This window comes from Coturnix japonica, chromosome 26, assembly GCF_054131305.1.
Source record: "Coturnix japonica strain WE chromosome 26, WE-NBRP24, whole genome shotgun sequence".
Lineage (NCBI taxonomy): Eukaryota > Metazoa > Chordata > Aves > Galliformes > Phasianidae > Coturnix > Coturnix japonica.
The window spans coordinates 2,370,043-2,386,782 of record NC_140688.1 but is presented as its reverse complement, the minus strand read 5'-3'; the positions used below and the strand labels follow the sequence as shown (position 1 = coordinate 2,386,782).

Below are 16,740 nucleotides of genomic sequence, written 5' to 3'. Positions count from 1 at the left end.
GCACTGCAGTTTAATTGTGCAGATTCCCACTAAAAATTGTAGGCCTTTAGAAACCATGTTGCACTTTGCTTCATTTAAGTCTTACCCAAGAAAACCGTTTTCCAAGTTGTTAATGGGTGGTGAAGTAGATATTGATTTCTGTGCTTTTCAGCTGTTTTGGTCAATCTGTTTTAGAAGGAGTCACCTAAATGGAAAGAAGAACAGGAGAAGGAAGATACTAGAAGGAAGCTGCAAACGACAGTTTTGGGGGATGTGAAACATTCTGTTTCTAGTAATAAACATCAAGTCCGTAAAGTTTCAGAAGACACAGCTTATGCGAGAAGTGAGTTTAAATATGATCCTGATTGCTCCTCTATAAGTATTAATGTTCAGTAAATAAAGTAAAATGATGATTATCCTCAAAGATGATAAACTTTCCTGTTACCTGTGAACCCTAGCCTGCTGTGGTAGAGAAGGTCTGCAGCTTTTGTTATTTTCGTTCTTACCTAACGGTCACAAATGGTGGTGCTGGATTCCTAATGATTACGTATGATGCAAGTTTCTTTATTAATTTTGTTGCTGTGTTCTCCTTGATGCCGTCTGAACAAAACAAGAAGCTAATCTAATCTATCTTCTGTGTGACAATATTGTTTCCCTTTCCGATGCTACTATCTGATTGAAAAGCTGTGTTTTTTCAGGGCTTCAGCCAAAAGCAGACCTGAGTCAAACTCAGAGAAGACTCTTCCAGTACCTCAACTTGTTCAGTTGTAGAATGTAGGAGATCTCTCCTTTGCTAAACCTTTGTGGGCTTGAGAGCATGACCAGCTCAGAGAGAGTTGGGTAATTTGGCATAGACCCCAGGGTGTGAAAACAGAAGATACTATTTCCATTGTCTGACTCCAGAGCACTGCTTGTTGCAGTAGACTTCTTCAGAGCATGTGTAGCTATTGGTCAGATGCTGCACAGAACATTGTCCAAACATGGTGAACGTAGCCATGTCAGCTGTCCTGCTTGGGCATCTTCTGCTGGAAAACAGATGAAGAGGAGTGAAGAGAATACTGTGATGTGACTGGATGTAAAGTTACCCTTGAGTGGGACTCACTGTTTGGTTTGTTCTTTGCTGTAGAATTACTGCTCGTCTTTCAGATCCTTTATTTGACTGATGGGGTATAAAAGTGTAGTGCAGTATATTTCTCAGTGTCTGTATTTCTCCTTTTTTTTTGTAGAAGCCCAACCCACAGTAGGAGCAGAGAAAAAGGAAGAGTCTGATTCTCCCTGGGATTCTGAGGTACTTTCTGTGATATGTGCATCTCCCCGGTCTGTGGGAGAGCCAGATGAGAACTACGTGAGAGCTTGCCTTTGCGTTGAGCCCTGCCCCTGGTGAGGCTTATTTACCCCATATTGCTGCTGCTCTATGTCCTGTATCTGAGGGTCAACGAAATACTTGTAGTGTAGGTTCTGTGTGGAGATAGTACTGGGACAAAGTTAGGTTAAGCTTCTTGTATCGGCCCTTTGGTTGCAGGCTTTTGAGTTGATTTTCTAGCACAGTAGTGAAACAGAATAACTACTTCCCCTCTAGCCTTTGTTGTTGGGAAAAAAACTAATTCCCCACTCCTTTCTTAAAAATACGAGAGTTTCTAGATAGCTTAATCGCTATCAGCTTTGCCTTTTTGGCCTTTAAGCAAATCAAATCTTGCTTTTGCAACGTAGTGATGCACTCACTCAACATTGTGGGACATGTGCCCCAGCAATGTAGGCTGATATTTGAATGCCAGGTGCAAATTTGATGCCAATGTTCAATCAACACAGAGCTGCAGCTTCTTGTTCACAATCAACATCTTGATTTCCTGTGTTAATTTCTTGTGTGGCTCTGTGATTTGCCAGCCTTAATCAACATTATGGAATAGTTTAGATGAATTGTGAGGATTTTTTTGCCCTTTTATTTAAAATGCAAAAGCCTTTGTTAGATTTTATTTTAAAAAAATTGTTTTGTACAAATTCTTACGCGTATGTACTGTATTGTACAGCTGTGTTCTGAAGGTCCGAGGAAAGCATCTCCTCCTGTGTTTCTCCCACCTGCAGTTGAACATGGAGTACGCTTGCAGAGTGTTTCAGGGGAGCACAACAAGGGTAACTATCTCATAGATTGGATTTGTCTGTGTTTATAGACAAGTGAACTTTTTCTTTTGTTTTCCTTGTTAGTCCTGTTGTTCAGTGAGTATGTGCTGTAGCAATGAAGTGCTTGGCTGATGTTAATTAACAGCAGTGAACACTGAACTTGCTGGCCTGCTTGATTAGTCCAGGCGGTTCTTGCGTTCATTATGTATACTTTTTGGATATGTATTTGTTCGGGTGTTTTTCATTGCTTTAAGTGGTTGCTTAAAGTGGTGGGAGGTGTATCTGGTTTAAGATTTAGCTGTGAACCCTAGCCTGCTGTGGTAGAGAAGGTCTGCAGCTTTTGTTGCTTTTCGTTCTTTCCTAAAGGTCACAAATGGTGGTGCTGGGTTCCTAATGATTATGTATGATGCAAGTTTCTTTATTAATTTTGTTGCTGTGTTCTCCTTGATCTGCACAAAACAAGTAGGTAGTCTAGTGTGCCTTGTGTGTGACACTATTGATTCCCTTTCTAATGGGTACTATCAGATTGAAAAGCTGTGGTTTTTCAGGGCTTCAGCCAAGAGCTGACCTGATTCAAAGTCAGAGAAGACTCTTCCAGTGCCTCACCTTGTTCAGTTGTAAAATGTAGGAGATCTCTCCTGTGCTACTCGTTTGTATGCTTGAGAGCATGACCTCAGAGAGAGGTGGGTGCTTAGGTACTCACCCCAGGGTCTCAGAGCAGAAGATAGTATGTCCGTCTCCAGAGGATATCTTGTTGCTGTAGATGTTTTCAGAGCTCGTGTAGCTATTGGTCAGTTGCTGCTCAGAAGGTGTGGAAGCAGCACTCACGGTGCATTCACTTTTCTCTTAGTGCATTTTATGTGCAAAGAGTTTATTTTGGAAAAGCGTGAATAGTCAGCACTCAGGCTGGAATCAGCAGTTACGGTTTTCCAGAGTGGACGCCATTGCTCCTGTCTGGCTCATTCCTGTAAATTTTCCTTGCGTTTCTGTGTGAGTCAATCCTGAGTTTGTTTTACATAATGGAGTAGCTTAGAAGAGAGAACTGACTGTGGTCTGCTCTAGATGGGAGTTTGGTGGTCAGAAGATACTAGACTTTGAAGTGATAAGATTTAAAATGCTTGCAGTGTTCTGGACTGTATTGGAGCTGTGAGCTTCTGTTTCATTCCTAAATGTCAGTCCTTATGTATGTACTGGTCAGAAGTTGCAGGATTATGAATCATGGTCAGGTGAGGTCTCCCTTGATAGCACTAAGCAAGGAGCCGTGTGTGTTGGCAGCTTCCTCTTAGTGTGAGGTTGTTTTGTATCGTGCTTTTGTGGTATGTCCTGTAGAGTGGAATGTGATAGTAAGTGCCAGATGATGGAGGTGTAGGCAAGAGGGAAGATGACTCAGGGTGTCCATATGCTGAGACTGAAGCATGCTGGAGTTTCTTCCTTAACGTTGTCCCAACACGAGGGACATTGTCATGTCAGCCACCATTCTTATGCATCTTTTGCTGGAAAAGAAATGAAGAGGAGAAAACAGAATACTGTGATGTGACTGGGTGTAAAGCTACCGTTGAGTGTAACTCATTTCTTGGTTTGTCCTTTGCTGTAGTACTGTTACTCATCTTTCAGATCCTTTGTTTGACTGATGGGGTATAAAAGTGGAGTGCAGTAAATTCTCAGAGTCTCTCTTTGTCCATTTTTTTGTAGGTGCTCTGCCAGCAGTAGGAACAGAGAAAAAGGAAGAGTCTGATTCTCCCTGGGATTCTGAGGTATTTCTGTGATATGTGCATCTCCCCGGTCTGTGGGAGAGCCAGATGAGAACTACGTGAGAGCTTGCCTTTGCGTTGAGCCCCGCCCCTGGTGAGGCTTATTTACCCCATGTTGCTGCTGCTCGATGTCCTGTATCTGAGGGTCATTGAAATACCTGTAGCGTAGGTTCTCTGTTGAGATAGTACTGGGACAAAGTTATGTCAGACTACTTACGTTGGCCTCCTGGCTGCAGGCTTTGGAGTTGATTTTCTAGCACAGTTTTAATACAGCAGTTTATTGCTGCTTTTAAACTTATGAACTTCTCAGGCATATTTTTGTGAGGATTTTTTTTTTTCCTACTATTCAGATCTATTCTGCTGATCCAGTCAGAGTTTAACGGATGCCAATACACTGAGCAACCCAGACATTTAGATTTTTCTGTATAGAACCTCTGTCTTCTCTAGATAGACTTAATCCGATTTTGAAAATCATGTTCAGCAGACACCAAGTGTGCTGGCTGTGTTTATCCTTTCTGTCTGATAATTCTCAAGATGAGAGTGAGCAGGGTCTGTAGCTACTTCCCCTCTAGCCTTTGTTGTTGGGAAAAAAACTAATTCCCCACTCCTTTCTTAAAAATACAAGACTTTCTAGATAGCTTAATCGCTATCAGCTTTGCCTTTTTGGCCTTTAAGCAAATCAAATCTTTGCTTTTGCAACGTAGTGGTGCACTCACTCAACATTGTGGGACATGTGCCCCAGCAATGTAGGCTGATATTTGAATGCCAGGTGCAAATTTGATGCCAATGTTCAATCAACACAGAGCTGCAGCTTCTTGTTCACAATCAACATCTTGATTTCCTGTGTTAATTTCTTGTGTGGCTCTGTGATTTGCCAGCCTTAATCAACATTATGGAATAGTTTAGATGAATTGTGAGGATTTTTTTGCCCTTTTATTTAAAATGCAAAAGCCTTTGTTAGATTTTATTTTAAAAAAATTGTTTTGTACAAATTCTTACGCGTATGTACTGTATTATACAGCCGTGTTCTGAAGGTTCGAGGAAAGCATCTCCTCCTGTGTTTCTCCCACCTGCAGTTGAACATGGAGTACGCTTGCAGAGTGTTTCAGGGGAGCACAACAAGGGTAACTATCTCATAGATTGGATTTGTCTGTGTTTATAGACAAGTGAACTTTTTCTTTTGTTTTCCTTGTTAGTCCTGTTGTTCAGTGAGTATGTGCTGTAGCAATGAAGTGCTTGGCTGATGTTAATTAACAGCAGTGAACACTGAACTTGCTGGCCTGCTTGATTAGTCCAGGCGGTTCGTGCGTTCATTATGTATACTTTTTGGATATGTGTTTGTTCGGGTGTTTTTCTTTGCTTTAAGTGGTTGCTTAAAGTGGTGGGAGTGGTATCTGGTTTAAGATTTAGCTGTGAACCCTAGCCTGCTGTGGTAGAGAAGGTCTGCAGCTTTTGTTGCTTTTCGTTCTTTCCTAAAGGTCACAAATGGTGGTGCTGGGTTCCTAATGATTATGTATGATGCAAGTTTCTTTATTAATTTTGTTGCTGTGTTCTCCTTGATCTGCACAAAACAAGTAGGTAGTCTAGTGTGCCTTGTGTGTGACACTATTGATTCCCTTTCTAATGGGTACTATCAGATTGAAAAGCTGTGGTTTTTCAGGGCTTCAGCCAAGAGCTGACCTGATTCAAAGTCAGAGAAGACTCTTCCAGTGCCTCACCTTGTTCAGTTGTAAAATGTAGGAGATCTCTCCTGTGCTACTCGTTTGTATGCTTGAGAGCATGACCTCAGAGAGAGGTGGGTGCTTAGGTACTCACCCCAGGGTCTCAGAGCAGAAGATAGTATGTCCGTCTCCAGAGGATATCTTGTTGCTGTAGATGTTTTCAGAGCTCGTGTAGCTATTGGTCAGTTGCTGCTCAGAAGGTGTGGAAGCAGCACTCACGGTGCATTCACTTTTCTCTTAGTGCATTTTATGTGCAAAGAGTTTATTTTGGAAAAGCATGAATAGTCAGCACTCAGGCTGGAATCAGCAGTTATGGTTTTCCAGAGTGGACGCCATTGCTCCTGTCTGGCTCATTCCTGTAAATTTTCCTTGCGTTTCTGTGTGAGTCAATCCTGAGTTTGTTTTACATAATGGAGTAGCTTAGAAGAGAGAACTGACTGTGGTCTGCTCTAGATGGGAGTTTGGTGGTCAGAAGATACTAGACTTTGAAGTGATAAGATTTAAAATGCTTGCAGTGTTCTGGACTGTATTGGAGCTGTGAGCTTCTGTTTCATTCCTAAATGTCTGTCCTTATGTATGTACCTGGTCAGAAGTTGCAGGATTATGAATCATGGTCAGGTGAGGTATCCCTTGATAGCACTAAGCAAGGAGCCGTGTGTGTTGGCAGCTTCCTCTTAGTGTGAGGTTGTTTTGTATCGTGCTTTTGTGGTATGTCCTGTAGAGTGGAATGTGATAGTAAGTGCCAGATGATGGAGGTGTAGGCAAGAGGGAAGATGACTCAGGGTGTCCATATGCTGAGACTGAAGCATGCTGGAGTTTCTTCCTTAACGTTGTCCCAACACGAGGGACATTGTCATGTCAGCCACCATTCTTATGCATCTTTTGCTGGAAAAGAAATGAAGAGGAGAAAACAGAATACTGTGATGTGACTGGGTGTAAAGCTACCGTTGAGTGTAACTCATTTCTTGGTTTGTCCTTTGCTGTAGTACTGTTACTCATCTTTCAGATCCTTTGTTTGACTGATGGGGTATAAAAGTGGAGTGCAGTAAATTCTCAGTGTCTCTCTGTCCATTTTTTTGTAGGTGCTCTGCCAGCAGTAGGAACAGAGAAAAAGGAAGAGTCTGATTCTCCCTGGGATTCTGAGGTACTTTCTGTGATATGTGCATCTCCCCGGTCTGTGGGAGAGCCAGATGAGAACTACGTGAGAGCTTGCCTTTGCGTTGAGCCCCGCCCCTGGTGAGGCTTATTTACCCCATGTTGCTGCTGCTCGATGTCCTGTATCTGAGGGTCATTGAAATACCTGTAGCGTAGGTTCTCTGTTGAGATAGTACTGGGACAAAGTTATGTCAGACTACTTACGTTGGCCTCCTGGCTGCAGGCTTTGGAGTTGATTTTCTAGCACAGTTTTAATACAGCAGTTTATTGCTGCTTTTAAACTTATGAACTTCTCAGGCATATTTTTGTGAGGATTTTTTTTTTTCCTACTATTCAGATCTATTCTGCTGATCCAGTCAGAGTTTAACGGATGCCAATACACTGAGCAACCCAGACATTTAGATTTTTCTGTATAGAACCTCTGTCTTCTCTAGATAGACTTAATCCGATTTTGAAAATCATGTTCAGCAGACACCAAGTGTGCTGGCTGTTTTTATCCTTTCTGTCTGATAATTCTCAAGATGAGAGTGAGCAGGGTCTGTAGCTACTTCCCCTCTAGCCTTTGTTGTTGGGAAAAAAACTAATTCCCCACTCCTTTCTTAAAAATACAAGACTTTCTAGATAGCTTAATCGCTATCAGCTTTGCCTTTTTGGCCTTTAAGCAAATCAAATCTTGCTTTTGCAACGTAGTGATGCACTCACTCAACATTGTGGGACATGTGCCCCAGCAATGTAGGCTGATATTTGAATGCCAGGTGCAAATTTGATGCCAATGTTCAATCAACACAGAGCTGCAGCTTCTTGTTCACAATCAACATCTTGATTTCCTGTGTTAATTTCTTGTGTGGCTCTGTGATTTGCCAGCCTTAATCAACATTATGGAATAGTTTAGATGAATTGTGAGGATTTTTTTGCCCTTTTATTTAAAATGCAAAAGCCTTTCTTAGATTTTATTTTAAAAAAATTGTTTTGTACAAATTCTTACGCGTATGTACTGTATTGTACAGCCGTGTTCTGAAGGTTCGAGGAAAGCATCTCCTCCTGTGTTTCTCCCACCTGCAGTTGAACATGGAGTACGCTTGCAGAGTGTTTCAGGGGAGCACAACAAGGGTAACTATCTCATAGATTGGATTTGTCTGTGTTTATAGACAAGTGAACTTTTTCTTTTGTTTTCCTTGTTAGTCCTGTTGTTCAGTGAGTATGTGCTGTAGCAATGAAGTGCTTGGCTGATGTTAATTAACAGCAGTGAACACTGAACTTGCTGGCCTGCTTGATTAGTCCAGGCGGTTCTTGCGTTCATTATGTATACTTTTTGGATATGTATTTGTTCGGGTGTTTTTCTTTGCTTTAAGTGGTTGCTTAAAGTGGTGGGAGGTGTATCTGGTTTAAGATTTAGCTGTGAACCCTAGCCTGCTGTGGTAGAGAAGGTCTGCAGCTTTTGTTGCTTTTCGTTCTTTCCTAAAGGTCACAAATGGTGGTGCTGGTTCCTAATGATTATGTATGATGCAAGTTTCTTTATTAATTTTGTTGCTGTGTTCTCCTTGATCTGCACAAAACAAGTAGGTAGTCTAGTGTGCCTTGTGTGTGACACTATTGATTCCCTTTCTAATGGGTACTATCAGATTGAAAAGCTGTGGTTTTTCAGGGCTTCAGCCAAGAGCTGACCTGATTCAAAGTCAGAGAAGACTCTTCCAGTGCCTCACCTTGTTCAGTTGTAAAATGTAGGAGATCTCTCCTGTGCTACTCGTTTGTATGCTTGAGAGCATGACCTCAGAGAGAGGTGGGTGCTTAGGTACTCACCCCAGGGTCTCAGAGCAGAAGATAGTATGTCCGTCTCCAGAGGATATCTTGTTGCTGTAGATGTTTTCAGAGCTCGTGTAGCTATTGGTCAGTTGCTGCTCAGAAGGTGTGGAAGCAGCACTCACGGTGCATTCACTTTTCTCTTAGTGCATTTTATGTGCAAAGAGTTTATTTTGGAAAAGCATGAATAGTCAGCACTCAGGCTGGAATCAGCAGTTACGGTTTTCCAGAGTGGACGCCATTGCTCCTGTCTGGCTCATTCCTGTAAATTTTCCTTGCGTTTCTATGTGAGTCAATCCTGAGTTTGTTTTACATAATGGAGTAGCTTAGAAGAGAGAACTGACTGTGGTCTGCTCTAGATGGGAGTTTGGTGGTCAGAAGATACTAGACTTTGAAGTGATAAGATTTAAAATGCTTGCAGTGTTCTGGACTGTATTGGAGCTGTGAGCTTCTGTTTCATTCCTAAATGTCAGTTTCTTATGTATGTACCTGGTCAGAAGTTGCAGGATTATGAATCATGGTCAGGTGAGGTATCCCTTGATAGCACTAAGCAAGGAGCCGTGTGTGTTGGCAGCTTCCTCTTAGTGTGAGGTTGTTTTGTATCGTGCTTTTGTGGTATGTCCTGTAGAGTGGAATGTGATAGTAAGTGCCAGATGATGGAGGTGTAGGCAAGAGGGAAGATGACTCAGGGTGTCCATATGCTGAGACTGAAGCATGCTGGAGTTTCTTCCTTAACGTTGTCCCAACACGAGGGACATTGTCATGTCAGCCACCATTCTTATGCATCTTTTGCTGGAAAAGAAATGAAGAGGAGAAAACAGAATACTGTGATGTGACTGGGTGTAAAGCTACCGTTGAGTGTAACTCATTTCTTGGTTTGTCCTTTGCTGTAGTACTGTTACTCATCTTTCAGATCCTTTGTTTGACTGATGGGGTATAAAAGTGGAGTGCAGTAAATTCTCAGTGTCTCTCTTTGTCCATTTTTTTGTAGGTGCTCTGCCAGCAGTAGGAACAGAGAAAAAGGAAGAGTCTGATTCTCCCTGGGATTCTGAGGTATTTCTGTGATATGTGCATCTCCCCGGTCTGTGGGAGAGCCAGATGAGAACTACGTGAGAGCTTGCCTTTGCGTTGAGCCCCACCCCTGGTGAGGCTTATTTACCCCATGTTGCTGCTGCTCGATGTCCTGTATCTGAGGGTCATTGAAATACCTGTAGCGTAGGTTCTCTGTTGAGATAGTACTGGGACAAAGTTATGTCAGACTACTTACGTTGGCCTCCTGGCTGCAGGCTTTGGAGTTGATTTTCTAGCACAGTTTTAATACAGCAGTTTATTGCTGCTTTTAAACTTATGAACTTCTCAGGCATATTTTTGTGAGGATTTTTTTTTTTCCTACTATTCAGATCTATTCTGCTGATCCAGTCAGAGTTTAACGGATGCCAATACACTGAGCAACCCAGACATTTAGATTTTTCTGTATAGAACCTCTGTCTTCTCTAGATAGACTTAATCCGATTTTGAAAATCATGTTCAGCAGACACCAAGTGTGCTGGCTGTGTTTATCCTTTCTGTCTGATAATTCTCAAGATGAGAGTGAGCAGGGTCTGTAGCTACTTCCCCTCTAGCCTTTGTTGTTGGGAAAAAAACTAATTCCCCACTCCTTTCTTAAAAATACAAGACTTTCTAGATAGCTTAATCGCTATCAGCTTTGCCTTTTTGGCCTTTAAGCAAATCAAATCTTGCTTTTGCAACGTAGTGATGCACTCACTCAACATTGTGGGACATGTGCCCCAGCAATGTAGGCTGATATTTGAATGCCAGGTGCAAATTTGATGCCAATGTTCAATCAACACAGAGCTGCAGCTTCTTGTTCACAATCAACATCTTGATTTCCTGTGTTAATTTCTTGTGTGGCTCTGTGATTTGCCAGCCTTAATCAACATTATGGAATAGTTTAGATGAATTGTGAGGATTTTTTTGCCCTTTTATTTAAAATGCAAAAGCCTTTGTTAGATTTTATTTTAAAAAAATTGTTTTGTACAAATTCTTACGCGTATGTACTGTATTATACAGCCGTGTTCTGAAGGTTCGAGGAAAGCATCTCCTCCTGTGTTTCTCCCACCTGCAGTTGAACATGGAGTACGCTTGCAGAGTGTTTCAGGGGAGCACAACAAGGGTAACTATCTCATAGATTGGATTTGTCTGTGTTTATAGACAAGTGAACTTTTTCTTTTGTTTTCCTTGTTAGTCCTGTTGTTCAGTGAGTATGTGCTGTAGCAATGAAGTGCTTGGCTGATGTTAATTAACAGCAGTGAACACTGAACTTGCTGGCCTGCTTGATTAGTCCAGGCGGTTCGTGCGTTCATTATGTATACTTTTTGGATATGTGTTTGTTCGGGTGTTTTTCTTTGCTTTAAGTGGTTGCTTAAAGTGGTGGGAGTGGTATCTGGTTTAAGATTTAGCTGTGAACCCTAGCCTGCTGTGGTAGAGAAGGTCTGCAGCTTTTGTTGCTTTTCGTTCTTTCCTAAAGGTCACAAATGGTGGTGCTGGGTTCCTAATGATTATGTATGATGCAAGTTTCTTTATTAATTTTGTTGCTGTGTTCTCCTTGATCTGCACAAAACAAGTAGGTAGTCTAGTGTGCCTTGTGTGTGACACTATTGATTCCCTTTCTAATGGGTACTATCAGATTGAAAAGCTGTGGTTTTTCAGGGCTTCAGCCAAGAGCTGACCTGATTCAAAGTCGGAGAAGACTCTTCCAGTGCCTCACCTTGTTCAGTTGTAAAATGTAGGAGATCTCTCCTGTGCTACTCGTTTGTATGCTTGAGAGCATGACCTCAGAGAGAGGTGGGTGCTTAGGTACTCACCCCAGGGTCTCAGAGCAGAAGATAGTATGTCCGTCTCCAGAGGATATCTTGTTGCTGTAGATGTTTTCAGAGCTCGTGTAGCTATTGGTCAGTTGCTGCTCAGAAGGTGTGGAAGCAGCACTCACGGTGCATTCACTTTTCTCTTAGTGCATTTTATGTGCAAAGAGTTTATTTTGGAAAAGCGTGAATAGTCAGCACTCAGGCTGGAATCAGCAGTTATGGTTTTCCAGAGTGGACGCCATTGCTCCTGTCTGGCTCATTCCTGTAAATTTTCCTTGCGTTTCTGTGTGAGTCAATCCTGAGTTTGTTTTACATAATGGAGTAGCTTAGAAGAGAGAACTGACTGTGGTCTGCTCTAGATGGGAGTTTGGTGGTCAGAAGATACTAGACTTTGAAGTGATAAGATTTAAAATGCTTGCAGTGTTCTGGACTGTATTGGAGCTGTGAGCTTCTGTTTCATTCCTAAATGTCAGTTTCTTATGTATGTACCTGGTCAGAAGTTGCAGGATTATGAATCATGGTCAGGTGAGGTATCCCTTGATAGCACTAAGCAAGGAGCCGTGTGTGTTGGCAGCTTCCTCTTAGTGTGAGGTTGTTTTGTATCGTGCTTTTGTGGTATGTCCTGTAGAGTGGAATGTGATAGTAAGTGCCAGATGATGGAGGTGTAGGCAAGAGGGAAGATGACTCAGGGTGTCCATATGCTGAGACTGAAGCATGCTGGAGTTTCTTCCTTAACGTTGTCCCAACACGAGGGACATTGTCATGTCAGCCACCATTCTTATGCATCTTTTGCTGGAAAAGAAATGAAGAGGAGAAAACAGAATACTGTGATGTGACTGGGTGTAAAGCTACCGTTGAGTGTAACTCATTTCTTGGTTTGTCCTTTGCTGTAGTACTGTTACTCATCTTTCAGATCCTTTGTTTGACTGATGGGGTATAAAAGTGGAGTGCAGTAAATTCTCAGTGTCTCTCTTTGTCCATTTTTTTGTAGGTGCTCTGCCAGCAGTAGGAACAGAGAAAAAGGAAGAGTCTGATTCTCCCTGGGATTCTGAGGTACTTTCTGTGATATGTGCATCTCCCCGGTCTGTGGGAGAGCCAGATGAGAACTACGTGAGAGCTTGCCTTTGCGTTGAGCCCCGCCCCTGGTGAGGCTTATTTTCCCCATGTTGCTGCTGCTCGATGTCCTGTATCTGAGGGTCATTGAAATACCTGTAGCGTAGGTTCTCTGTTGAGATAGTACTGGGACAAAGTTATGTCAGACTACTTACGTTGGCCTCCTGGCTGCAGGCTTTGGAGTTGATTTTCTAGCACAGTTTTAATACAGCAGTTTATTGCTGCTTTTAAACTTATGAACTTCTCAGGCATATTTTTGTGAGGATTTTTTTTTTTCCTACTATTCAGATCTATTCTGCTGATCCAGTCAGAGTTTAACGGATGCCAATACACTGAGCAACCCAGACATTTAGATTTTTCTGTATAGAACCTCTGTCTTCTCTAGATAGACTTAATCCGATTTTGAAAATCATGTTCAGCAGACACCAAGTGTGCTGGCTGTGTTTATCCTTTCTGTCTGATAATTCTCAAGATGAGAGTGAGCAGGGTCTGTAGCTACTTCCCCTCTAGCCTTTGTTGTTGGGAAAAAAACTAATTCCCCACTCCTTTCTTAAAAATACAAGACTTTCTAGATAGCTTAATCGCTATCAGCTTTGCCTTTTTGGCCTTTAAGCAAATCAAATCTTGCTTTTGCAACGTAGTGATGCACTCACTCAACATTGTGGGACATGTGCCCCAGCAATGTAGGCTGATATTTGAATGCCAGGTGCAAATTTGATGCCAATGTTCAATCAACACAGAGCTGCAGCTTCTTGTTCACAATCAACATCTTGATTTCCTGTGTTAATTTCTTGTGTGGCTCTGTGATTTGCCAGCCTTAATCAACATTATGGAATAGTTTAGATGAATTGTGAGGATTTTTTTGCCCTTTTATTTAAAATGCAAAAGCCTTTGTTAGATTTTATTTTAAAAAAATTGTTTTGTACAAATTCTTACGCGTATGTACTGTATTATACAGCCGTGTTCTGAAGGTTCGAGGAAAGCATCTCCTCCTGTGTTTCTCCCACCTGCAGTTGAACATGGAGTACGCTTGCAGAGTGTTTCAGGGGAGCACAACAAGGGTAACTATCTCATAGATTGGATTTGTCTGTGTTTATAGACAAGTGAACTTTTTCTTTTGTTTCCCTTGTTAGTCCTGTTGTTCAGTGAGTATGTGCTGTAGCAATGAAGTGCTTGGCTGATGTTAATTAACAGCAGTGAACACTGAACTTGCTGGCCTGCTTGATTAGTCCAGGCGGTTCTTGCATTCATTATGTATACTTTTTGGATATGTGTTTGTTCGGGTGTTTTTCTTTGCTTTAAGTGGTTGCTTAAAGTGGTGGGAGTGGTATCTGGTTTAAGATTTAGCTGTGAACCCTAGCCTGCTGTGGTAGAGAAGGTCTGCAGCTTTTGTTGCTTTTCGTTCTTTCCTAAAGGTCACAAATGGTGGTGCTGGGTTCCTAATGATTATGTATGATGCAAGTTTCTTTATTAATTTTGTTGCTGTGTTCTCCTTGATCTGCACAAAACAAGTAGGTAGTCTAGTGTGCCTTGTGTGTGACACTATTGATTCCCTTTCTAATGGGTACTATCAGATTGAAAAGCTGTGGTTTTTCAGGGCTTCAGCCAAGAGCTGACCTGATTCAAAGTCGGAGAAGACTCTTCCAGTGCCTCACCTTGTTCAGTTGTAAAATGTAGGAGATCTCTCCTGTGCTACTCACTTGTATGCTTGAGAGCATGACCTCAGAGAGAGGTGGGTGCTTAGGTACTCACCCCAGGGTCTCAGAGCAGAAGATAGTATGTCCGTCTCCAGAGGATATCTTGTTGCTGTAGATGTTTTCAGAGCTCGTGTAGCTATTGGTCAGTTGCTGCTCAGAAGGTGTGGAAGCAGCACTCACGGTGCATTCACTTTTCTCTTAGTGCATTTTATGTGCAAAGAGTTTATTTTGGAAAAGCGTGAATAGTCAGCACTCAGGCTGGAATCAGCAGTTATGGTTTTCCAGAGTGGACGCCATTGCTCCTGTCTGGCTCATTCCTGTAAATTTTCCTTGCGTTTCTGTGTGAGTCAATCCTGAGTTTGTTTTACATAATGGAGTAGCTTAGAAGAGAGAACTGACTGTGGTCTGCTCTAGATGGGAGTTTGGTGGTCAGAAGATACTAGACTTTGAAGTGATAAGATTTAAAATGCTTGCAGTGTTCTGGACTGTATTGGAGCTGTGAGCTTCTGTTTCATTCCTAAATGTCAGTTTCTTATGTATGTACCTGGTCAGAAGTTGCAGGATTATGAATCATGGTCAGGTGAGGTATCCCTTGATAGCACTAAGCAAGGAGCCGTGTGTGTTGGCAGCTTCCTCTTAGTGTGAGGTTGTTTTGTATCGTGCTTTTGTGGTATGTCCTGTAGAGTGGAATGTGATAGTAAGTGCCAGATGATGGAGGTGTAGGCAAGAGGGAAGATGACTCAGGGTGTCCATATGCTGAGACTGAAGCATGCTGGAGTTTCTTCCTTAACGTTGTCCCAACACGAGGGACATTGTCATGTCAGCCACCATTCTTATGCATCTTTTGCTGGAAAAGAAATGAAGAGGAGAAAACAGAATACTGTGATGTGACTGGGTGTAAAGCTACCGTTGAGTGTAACTCATTTCTTGGTTTGTCCTTTGCTGTAGTACTGTTACTCATCTTTCAGATCCTTTGTTTGACTGATGGGGTATAAAAGTGGAGTGCAGTAAATTCTCAGTGTCTCTCTTTGTCCATTTTTTTGTAGGTGCTCTGCCAGCAGTAGGAACAGAGAAAAAGGAAGAGTCTGATTCTCCCTGGGATTCTGAGGTACTTTCTGTGATATGTGCATCTCCCCGGTCTGTGGGAGAGCCAGATGAGAACTACGTCAGAGCTTGCCTTTGCGTTGAGCCCCGCCCCTGGTGAGGCTTATTTACCCCATGTTGCTGCTGCTCGATGTCCTGTATCTGAGGGTCATTGAAATACCTGTAGCGTAGGTTCTCTGTTGAGATAGTACTGGGACAAAGTTATGTCAGACTACTTACGTTGGCCTCCTGGCTGCAGGCTTTGGAGTTGATTTTCTAGCACAGTTTTAATACAGCAGTTTATTGCTGCTTTTAAACTTATGAACTTCTCAGGCATATTTTTGTGAGGATTTTTTTTTTCCTACTATTCAGATCTATTCTGCTGATCCAGTCAGAGTTTAACGGATGCCAATACACTGAGCAACCCAGACATTTAGATTTTTCTGTATAGAACCTCTGTCTTCTCTAGATAGACTTAATCCGATTTTGAAAATCATGTTCAGCAGACACCAAGTGTGCTGGCTGTGTTTATCCTTTCTGTCTGATAATTCTCAAGATGAGAGTGAGCAGGGTCTGTAGCTACTTCCCCTCTAGCCTTTGTTGTTGGGAAAAAAACTAATTCCCCACTCCTTTCTTAAAAATACAAGACTTTCTAGATAGCTTAATCGCTATCAGCTTTGCCTTTTTGGCCTTTAAGCAAATCAAATCTTGCTTTTGCAACGTAGTGATGCACTCACTCAACATTGTGGGACATGTGCCCCAGCAATGTAGGCTGATATTTGAATGCCAGGTGCAAATTTGATGCCAATGTTCAATCAACACAGAGCTGCAGCTTCTTGTTCACAATCAACATCTTGATTTCCTGTGTTAATTTCTTGTGTGGCTCTGTGATTTGCCAGCCTTAATCAACATTATGGAATAGTTTAGATGAATTGTGAGGATTTTTTTGCCCTTTTATTTAAAATGCAAAAGCCTTTGTTAGATTTTATTTTAAAAAAATTGTTTTGTACAAATTCTTACGCGTATGTACTGTATTATACAGCCGTGTTCTGAAGGTTCGAGGAAAGCATCTCCTCCTGTGTTTCTCCCACCTGCAGTTGAACATGGAGTACGCTTGCAGAGTGTTTCAGGGGAGCACAACAAGGGTAACTATCTCATAGATTGGATTTGTCTGTGTTTATAGACAAGTGAACTTTTTCTTTTGTTTTCCTTGTTAGTCCTGTTGTTCAGTGAGTATGTGCTGTAGCAATGAAGTGCTTGGCTGATGTTAATTAACAGCAGTGAACACTGAACTTGCTGGCCTGCTTGATTAGTCCAGGCGGTTCTTGCATTCATTATGTATACTTTTTGGATATGTGTTTGTTCGGGTGTTTTTCTTTGCTTTAAGTGGTTGCTTAAAGTGGTGAGAGTGGTATCTGGTTTAAGATTTATCTGTCTGAGGATTTGGATATTTCTGGAT

The 16,740-nt window shown here is 42.0% G+C and overlaps 1 protein-coding gene across 1 annotated transcript in view; it reads left to right on the top strand.

Annotated features, from left to right (window-relative positions):
* The window catches only part of LOC146756592 (ankyrin repeat domain-containing protein 26-like), a 53,105-nt gene that overhangs the window by 11,313 nt on the left and 25,052 nt on the right, over positions 1 to 16,740 (top strand). Inside the window, exons 12-13 of the mRNA XM_085524237.1 lie at positions 175 to 322; positions 1,206 to 1,348. Coding sequence (XP_085380363.1) covers positions 175 to 322; positions 1,206 to 1,348 — 291 coding nt within the window. The remainder of the gene's footprint in view (positions 1 to 174; positions 323 to 1,205; positions 1,349 to 16,740) is intronic.